Source organism: Pogonomyrmex barbatus, unplaced genomic scaffold, assembly GCF_055798465.1.
Source record: "Pogonomyrmex barbatus isolate J1 unplaced genomic scaffold, ASM5579846v1 scaffold9, whole genome shotgun sequence".
Classification (NCBI taxonomy): Eukaryota; Metazoa; Arthropoda; class Insecta; order Hymenoptera; family Formicidae; genus Pogonomyrmex; species Pogonomyrmex barbatus.
Genome location: NW_028297193.1, coordinates 3464822 through 3474716, shown reverse-complemented (window position 1 = coordinate 3474716; position 9895 = coordinate 3464822). Strand labels below are relative to the sequence as shown.

Sequence of the window (9895 nt, the reverse complement as noted above, 5' to 3'; positions counted from 1 at the left end):
AGTTATTTTCTTAAACCATTTGTTATAGATAATTAAATAACAGCAATTAAAGTTTTTTTACATTGTTCACTACATTGTTTTTACATTGTTCATAATGAAGCTACTGCTTTTTTGTATGTATTCTTTTTGCTTGATTGTCCTTTTTGCTTGATAATTACGGGCTACGTAAAAGAAAACAAAAAAATGTACTGAGATGAATGCACCTAGAACACGCGCGAACAATAAAAACAGTATTAATTAACAGTAGTAATTGAAAATTTTTTAAATTTTTTTTATGAAGATGAATATATGTTATATATTCAAACAATTTGAATGAGGGTATTTAATAAATATATAACCAAATATATAACATAAATATAATAAATATATAACATAATTTTATATATTTTGTTATATCGAGATTTCTTGATAGACAATATATTTTAGTTAACTATTATATATTATTGCTTATAAAGTGATGAAATTTACATACATCTGTATATAGCAATTCTATTTTAAATAAAAAAATATTTAGCTTATTTTTTGTCCGAAGGTAACTCATACTTTGCACTGCATAAGAAGTTTCACATAAACTATTTTGAAACTTATTTCTTCCTGGGGAGGATAAATTTGAATATTTTATCTTATATCAAAAATCATCGGTCCATAAACTTCTTTAGTAAAATGTTTTCTTTAACATATCTTTTCTTTTTCCTACAACACGCGATCGTTATCCTTTATAGTTGTGGATCTTGTAACTCAACTCCGGAAACATCATAAAGCAGGCAAGAATTACCTATACCCATAACCATCACGAAGCACTTCGTGTTGAATAATACTATTTAACTTTTGCGATTTAGTAATCGGGCGGAGATACATTTATGAATATAAAACGTGCGCGTGTATCCTTGCCCAAGGGACAGGAAATTACATAGCTTTTCTACGCCAAGCGAATTTTCAGATTTAAATTCTCATCATGCGGAATTTTATAAACAGCGAAATTTATAATACGCATGAGTGCATTTACTAATTGTGTAAATTTTATTGATATACTTAAATTTTAAAAATGTATCAAAATTAGAAGTATACATATTTTTTATCATTAATGTAATGTAATGTGTATTAATGTAATGTATATTATTAGCCATCTACGAGAAACTTAAAGATATAATTATGATAAATATATGAAAACTTTGTATATATAGTTTAACATGGAGTTATGTATTTTGATTTTAAAATTATATATGTGCAACCATCGATAAGTCATATATGTATATATTCGTGAACATATTTTTAAAAACATTATTTTAGTTGTAATGTAATATTAATTGTAGAAGTTATTAATACTGATCTCATCAATCAATTATTAGTATTAAATAGATATTGCATTATTTTTTTGCACATCTATATTTTTGGAAACGAAATGATAACGAAAAGAACAATGCTTCTATTCGAAAAATGAGTTCTTCTAATTTTAATTTTAATATCTTTTAGAAGATTTCTCTTCCGATTTCCTTATGCTTCTCACATTTTTTTCTTTTTTCTTTTATCTGTTTTTCTATTTTATTGACTTTTTTCTTGCTTTGGAGAACACTACCAAAGATTCTCTGATAACTTCGCTCGCTTTCTACCTCCGTTGTATTCCAGAATTTATAAAGAAAATCGTATCTGCGGTGATAATCGATAAAATAAATGTTGTTTAGGCCTACACCAATTGATTTCAATACTCTCTAAGATACTGAGTATAATTGTTTATCTCTCTTTTTTTGGAAAGATATAAAGATATTTATTGCGTTTGAACTGTAAAATATTTAATTAAAGCTTGTTTGCCTCTTAATTTTTTAAAGGGAAGTACATTCTGTTTTTATAATTTCTGTTAGATTTTAGAATAGAGTTTTATTTACAATTTTTCATGGTGTTTGTGTGTGTGTGTGTGTGTGTGTGTGTGTGTGTGTTTGCGCGTGTGCACTGGGCATGTTCTATTCATTTTTAAATATTTTTGTGATATATATAATATATAATACATATGTATGTATGTATGTATGTATGTATGTATGTATGTATGTATGTATGTATGTATGTATGTATGTATGTATGTATGTATGTATGTATGTATGTATGTATGTATGTATGTATGTATGTATGTATGTATGTATGTATGTATGTATGTATGAATGACGTGATAAATTATAAATAAAATTTTACATTGAATTTATATTGTGTTTCTGATATTATATATTTTACTACATATTCAGATTTAACTATTATCTATTGAAAGATTTAAGTCTAATTAGCGATAAAGTTTCTCTATAAGTGCTAAAAAATGAAATTAATTTTCTTTTAATTATTTTACACTTATTTTATCAATTCAAAATAATGAAGATATAACTTAAAACATTTATAATAATTCTAATCGGGAGTAATCATCTCGTATTTAATAACAATTGTCTAAGCGTAAAAGACACACAGATGAAAATAACATATGACATACAGTTCTCCAGAAATGGGATTAGTGTACGCCATTGACAATGGAAGCGTATGTTGCGGATGTACGGTATTGTATAGAAATGCAATTAAGCTCATTTATTCATTAGCTCGAAATGCGATTTATGATGTTTAACGCGGGATATTGTCAATTAACGGACTACACGTACAAATTCAGCAAGTTTACTATTTTCTATGATATTACATGTTGCGTGAAAGTGCGTTATCAGGTGTTTACTATGCGATCCTTTCCAGTCGCATTTGATGATTTATCGCTCGACCGTGTGCTGAATGTAAATTACACGTGGACACATCCAGAATGGAATATCGACATTTTGCGGACCTTTATTGTATTTTGGCAAGACACGCCTCGTGATCTTCGTGATTTATATATACGAGAAGAAATCATATGAGACGTATATACTATATATAGTATGTGCATAAAATATATTTTCTAACAGCGTATATTTTTACATACGAATAAATCGTATCGTAAATGTGTATTTTTCAGTACTCTGATGTGATTTGTACAGTATGAAATAGTTAATGCTTTCTAAAAATATGAAATAGTTTGTTCCTTGCATTTCTAAATTAATTTCGATGGCTGAATATATATTACTGTACATGCTAAATCTGATATTTATTGAAGGAATGTCTTCCACGTTTATTTTAAATAAAAATATTAAGTATTTAATTGCTTTACGAAATCAAAAATAGCAGCAGTTCAATCAGATTATTAATCGGCAAATGTCAACTCTGCTAAAAAACATTGTATCCTTTGGAATTTCATCGGCATTTGGCTGTTCCTGCATATCGATTTTCGATCGCAGGAACTACAAGTTTCTACTCTTTGCAAGAGGACGGAAAGTAATTTGGAGCAAACAATATCCGGCCTGTATAGGCCACGTAACAAATTGAATTTCGAGTATTACGTCTGTTTGCTTAATGCCTGTCACAATATGTTTTCACTGTGATGAGTGAGAATTATTTGCGAGTGTGAAAATTGACGAGGAAGGGTTGCGGTAAGCAATAAGCAGATACGCCTCGAAATCTTTTCTATTTTTTTTTGTTATATGACAGCAGTACTTTCGTAATTGAATTACTATGTAAATTTAAGGATATATTTATCGATTCTGATCAAAGATAAATATATGCTTATTTTTAATTTACATGCTAATTTATATGCTAATTTAGATTTATATTTTTCATCATTGAATGTTTATAATTATTAAATGTTTGCAATATATGTTTTATAAGATAAAGAATATGTCAGCTTGTATATTTTTCTATATATTGAAGGTTATAAATTAAACAAAAAGACTTTTATGATTTATTTTTATGACCGTTAATATACGATTTACAAATTTAAACAAGCATTTTTTAACAATAATGTAACTTAATTAAATCTAATATAGAAGTCTATAAAAATATAGGCAATGGATTACACGATGAATTTTTCGCAAGACTATTTCTTTATTCAAATCGTTTTCCTCGGATATTAACAATTCAATGTTGCCGGTTATTAATTAGCTGTACTTCCTTGAAAGAAGTAATCATTTCCTTCAAAGCAATTCTTCAGTCTGTTAATTGTGAGATTGACTAACTCATCGAGTTTTCATAACAACTTTAAGGCCACTTCGCAATATTGAAAGGCTTTTATGAAAATGACTTTGTTATGAAACTAGCTGTAAAACTAGACGAGTGACTCACCGTGAAAAACTGAGAGAAACGAAAACGCTAAAGTACTTGACCGATCTTTTAATGAGTATAGCGTAAATTAAATGTCAACGATTACTCAATAAGAATAATGGATATAAAAAAAAAAACAAAGTATTGCATGGTATAAAACAATCGAGTTTGATGGGGAGGTAATATCCGGTCTTTATCAAGCAATTAAAAATAATCATCATGATGGTGATCATGATCTTGTTGATGATCCTTTCGGTGACTGTTATGCACTTTGGCGTGAAATCCGTCCTTGCCCGCACGGTACTTCACGGTTCTAATATTGCCGTCTGGTTCCTTCACAGTATATTCTCCAAACACCTCCGAACCTGCAAAGCATCGACATACGAGTTATCTGTCTTGCGTTGCCCCACGCAAAGCTGGCACATTCGGGACACGAGTTATCGCTCTTTTTTATGGAAACGAATTGAGTTTTAGGCGAATACGACGAAATGTAAAACCACGCTCTCCATAACCAGTTATATATTTTTCATATATAATTTGAAAAGGAATTTAAAATGTTTCGATTAAGAAATTAAGTAAATTTATAGAATGTTGTTAGGATTATTTTATACCTACTTGTATCAAAAGTACTTGAAACTGTTGGAAACACATGCTTTCGTATATTTGGAAATTTATTATGCATTTTTTATTTTAAGAATAAAAGAATAAATAAAGATATTAAAATTTACACAAAAATCTCGTATTTGCACTTCACTTGTTAAGTTTATTTATTTGCAAAAAAATTTGAAATGTATAAATATAGAAATTATATAATATAAATATAGAAATTAAAAACATATTGTATATAACATTTAAAACATATTGTATAAGTGATTCCGTTTATATGATTGATGACTGATAATGTATTCATTAAGCCAAAATTCTATTATTTTATGTAGTATAATATGGATTTTATTTATAACTTTATAATACAACTGATAAGTGTCAAAATATGTCTCTCATCAAACAGAAAATTATTTAAATGAGATTCATTTATCAGAAATAATAATTGATAAACTACAATTTAATTTATATTTATAATAACGTTTCTATGTATTCGCGTAATCCCCACAATCGCGAATTTCTGTTAATACTTCATTGAAATAAATTTCTTAATAATATAATCGGTTAGATGATAATATATTTTATTATTACACACTGTTAAATTTAAATTATACTCTTGCTTTAAAGTAATTTTAAAACAGCCGAGATTTGTAATTGGTCTTAGTTATTCTAATTAGTTTTCGCATTGGCGAATACGTTTACAGTTGCTCAGAGACTCTTCTATCAATAGCTGCTATCTAAGCTTTATATGGTTATAAACTTTTCAGCCGGTGTGCGTCTGCCTTTGAAGGCAGAAATACTGAAGCGGTTTTTTAGCAGCACTTTTATCGTTCCTAACTTTTCTCTCGGCGCGTTGCTACGAAATCTCTCGCTCCAGTTAAAACTTGACGACGCTCGATGATCTCGTTTTATATAGAGAAAGTCGTGCTTTGTGAAAATACCATTACGAAATTATAAAAAACTAGACCTTTAAGAACGATTGCTTTGATATTTAGAAAATTTTTTTATCTTGACAGAATTTACTCATCTTCGGTCGAGTGTTCGAACTACGATTATTGTGTACAACGAGGCAGACTGATTTTAAAACTAGAACTCATATTGTAAATACATAAAATCTGTACAGATAATTCTACTTTAAATACATTACAAAACTAGAGAATAACTGTGCTGAAACGTAGATTTTATTTTGTAGTAGATATTGGGAAAAACAATAACAATTTTTTCTACGTAACAAACGTAATATTGAGATTATAGGGAGGACCCGCGTGAGCTTACTATATGTCTTCGAAATCATTTTTTCAAAATCGCAAATGACATTAATAAAATATTCTTAACACCGTCGGTCGTTCGTCCGACGAACGATGAAGCTTATATAAGTCAAATCAAAGGAATTACCATGCCGCGCTTTCCATTGCGTATTCCAAGAGCAACATTATAAAATTGCTCAAGCAAAGGTCACGTTGCCACTTTTATTCGCACAATCAGTCTGTCCTACGTTCACCTCGGTACATTTGTCAGCTTTTTCTCCCTCAGAGCTCGGCATCGCGATTCCGCGTACGTAAGTAGGTTATTCTTATTCTCCCCACTCGCGGGTACGTACGAGATGACAAGAAGGATCCTCCTAAAGCAGAGGAGATTAATCTTCATTCAAACTACGCAAACCTACCGTCCCTTTGCTCCTTTTGACCGTGATAATCGCCCGTATGGTGATCTTCGATCCCGTATGAAAAGGTATAATGTGGATGAGCGACGTAGTCCTCGTGGGAGTGTCCGTCGTCGTCATTCCAGATGATTTCGTGCTCGTTACCCAACACAGGACCATGGAAATGTTGAAAAGAGTGTGCGTGTCCTTCTGGCTTTGCATTGATCAGAAGCAAAGTCGAAAGCAGTAATACGGATAGGAGCTGACAAGAAACATGTTGAGCTCATTAATCAAATTATAATTCATGTAAATTACACGTTACAAAATATTAAAATTTGAAAGACAAAATGTTATAGTATAAGGCAAATTAGAACAGAAACAAATATATAGTTAGAAAAGCAAGAATAAAGTAATTTTGAAAAAAATTGTTATTAAAATAAGAACTATAGAAATTTAGTTTCAAAAATGTGACGATTGTGGAATTGACTGACAGAAGATAAAAATGTCTGTGAAATATGGAAGGACAAGAAGAAAATAGATAAAGAGAGATTCCATAACTCTAATAAAATAAAAAGGAAAATTAATCAAATTATTAGAAAAAAAAAAGAAATAAACTAGATAACAATGATAATTAAGAAAATTAAGATATTGCTTTTTTAATCAAAAATATAAAATGTATTTTTTCAATATTTAGTACATAGTTTTAACTATTTTATATGTAGTTAAAACATACAGTCTCTTTATATATATATAAAATCTATTATTTAAACATTTATTGTTTATTTTCTATTTTACTTTGAAAATATAACATATTTTATTATTCTTGTTAAAACACATTTTTCGCAAACGGTAAAAAAGATAAATAAAAAACTTTATTTTTATATTTTTATATAGGTTTTCATTGAGACTATTATTTTTCTATATTTTCCTCATACATATAGTTTCTTCATAGATATTTTTTCCTTCTTAAAACTTGCAATTTTTGTTTAATTAAAGTCAATCCAATATATGCGAAAAAATTTTTCAGTTAAGAAAAGTGTGAAGAACTTCTCACTTTTATACAACATACGGCAAGAAATAAAAAGATAGATTTATTAATAGATTTTCTAATCTTGACCGCAAGAAATCAATCAAATTCCAAATATTTCTCCTTTCTATTGTACGACGATAAAAGTGTGCTGATACATGCGGTTTTAACAACTTTCTCCGAAGAAGCGTTTAAGGACGGTGAGCGGTCCATCCGAGGAATGACGCGGGATAATCGCACGATATGCACTCACTTCGGATGCCATGGCGCCAATTATCGTCGCAGATCGTTCCCTTTTGCGCAAATGCTTGATTGATCCGCGCGACCAGCGATCGTCCCAAAAACTGCGCGATTCGCACGATACCATTGTTCCTTTTATAGTTCCGCTTTTCAAGTTCCCTCTTTGCTTAATTCTTCTTTGGATCCGTGCCCGAGAGTTCGGCTAAGCGCTCCCGCGGACGGGTTACAAAACACAATTATTCAACCGGTCTGGCCGGCGCAAAAAGCGCCGCGATGCTCGCTCAAGCGCGCATCGGCCAATCCCGGACTAATGGAGATCCGCTCGTTGCGGAAGAAGAGCGAAAAAATGGATCGCCAGACTCGTTCGTTTCTTTCGCGCTGCGACACGCGCGTATCGATCAGGATGCCCGCGATCGAACGCCGTCACGCGCGACAACGCTCACGTCACGATGCCGGATTTTGTCCCGGCACAACCGAAAAACTCCACTCCCCACGGTCCATTTTTCTTAATCGTCTCTTTCCTTACGCAAGTTACCGTTTGATAAACTGGGAATCGAATCGATGTAGGTGACGGTATAGTAAAAACGGAGATCAAGAAAAAGAAATCGTCCAGCTGTCCGCTTTTAACTGTGAACTAATTAAAAGCACTTGTTGTATTTACGATTATATTTATAGTATTTATAAAGATATAGATTTAGGAATGAAACCTTTTAATGATGATATTTCAGGTAATATTCGGCTAAATTATATTTTGTATGGAGAAATAAAATAAATTTTAATATTAAAATTTACTAAGTTTATCAAACGTTTTCTGTCAATTTAATATCCAATTGTAACTTTATGTCTATTAAATACGGATCTGAACGAATCTCATAAATTTTATTTAACGTTGAGTAAATCGATCGATCTCTCCTAATTTTCGAAAAAATTCAGATGTAGAAAAATTCCAACGCAATACTTTATGTCGTGCGGATAAAATAACAATGTATTGAAAAAATTTGCAGGATACTTGATACTGCTGAGTGGTCCTCGGGTATATTAACAAAAAAACGGAAGGCTCCATTTGCTCTTTCGTGATATACAGAAGGCTAGCGCGAAACGGAAGGGCGAGTAAAACGGGAGAGAGGAATAGAAGAAAAGGGGAGGGAGGGGATTGGTGCGCAGGGTGCAGGGACGACGAGAGGACAGATTCTGGCACACAATGTGCTGGAGCGGCGGAAGTGCTCGAAGAGGCGCTCAGGTTTTGAGTTATGACACTTTTTGAGTCGAGGAGTCGCATTGTGAATGGCGCATCCGGGTCCGGCGTAATATCCTACCTCGATCTCAGAGCCGGGGACTTGGCGATAAATCTGCCTTAAATAAGATTTGCCGGCGACACTCTGGCGAAATAAAAGGCGGAACGGAGGCGGACGCGGGCTGTAGGATGTCAGCTTGTTACTTCTTCGACTTTAGCCCGTTGATGCGCTTCGTTCGCCGGTTCATGCCGGAGTTAATGAGTAGCCTGGAGTCTTCGTCTTCATCCTAATTGCAAACGCGCTACGGCAACAGCAGTTTCTTCGCCCTCAATTTCTCGTCTACTGTGATGACTCTTACCACCCGTATAAAGGAAATGACGAAGTGCACCGTTGAGATCCTCTTTTTACGAACCTTCGCATTCGAAGTTTACTCGTCTACCTCCAGCGAATAAATTATATACGTAAGGAGGTGATAATGTAAGCAATGACAAGAATGCTTCTAATTGTAATAAAGTAACAGCCTTAACAAATATTATATAATTTTAATAATATGTCTTTCTGTATGCAAAAATTTATTAATAATTAATATATATTTTTAATATATGTTCTGTAGTTAATATCATACACACATTATTTTTTAATAATAATAATTCTTATTTAATGTTATACATATTGGTGTTGTCCATATTACGTTTTATAAATTGTAATTTAATCTCAATTATAATCCCTATATTCAAATAATTTGTGTGTGATATACCAATTATCGTTAGCTTATTAATATTATTATTATATATCGCGTCATAAAATAAATCTATTATTCTATTAATCTTAATATCGGATATTATATTGTATGTTTTCCGAGTACACATATGTGACATGCATACATGCATATAATTCGATTTTTATATATTTATCTTGTAATTTTTTTTTATTAAATTTACAAGTTAAGTTTACAAGAAGTTTTTTATTTTAATAGTTAATTATTCTATATTATAA

At 31.3% G+C, this 9895-nt stretch overlaps 1 protein-coding gene across 1 annotated transcript; it reads right to left on the bottom strand.

Moving 5' to 3' along the window:
* Nucleotides 1-409: 409 nt before the first annotated feature.
* On the bottom strand, nucleotides 410-8310 carry LOC105428536 (uncharacterized). The gene is made up of 3 exons (XM_011640911.2): nucleotides 7678-8310; nucleotides 6422-6659; nucleotides 410-4517 (listed from the first exon to the last, which is right to left on the bottom strand). The coding sequence occupies exons 1-3, from the start codon at nucleotides 7789-7791 to the stop codon at nucleotides 4357-4359; spliced, it is 513 nt and encodes a 170-aa protein (XP_011639213.2). The 5' UTR covers nucleotides 7792-8310; the 3' UTR covers nucleotides 410-4356.
* Nucleotides 8311-9895: the final 1585 nt, after the last annotated feature.

Excerpts from the sequence above, each read along its gene's own strand:
- LOC105428536 (XM_011640911.2), bottom strand. The coding sequence starts at position 7,791 with ATGGTATCGTGCGAATCGCGCAGTTTTTGGGACGATCGCTGGTCGCGC. Across the intron at positions 6,660-7,677 it reads TTGGCGCCATGGCATCCGAA|CTCCTATCCGTATTACTGCT; the intron begins GTGAGTGCATAT and ends GTTTCTTGTCAG. Across the intron at positions 4,518-6,421 it reads TCAAAAGGAGCAAAGGGACG|GTTCGGAGGTGTTTGGAGAA; the intron begins GTAGGTTTGCGT and ends GATGCTTTGCAG.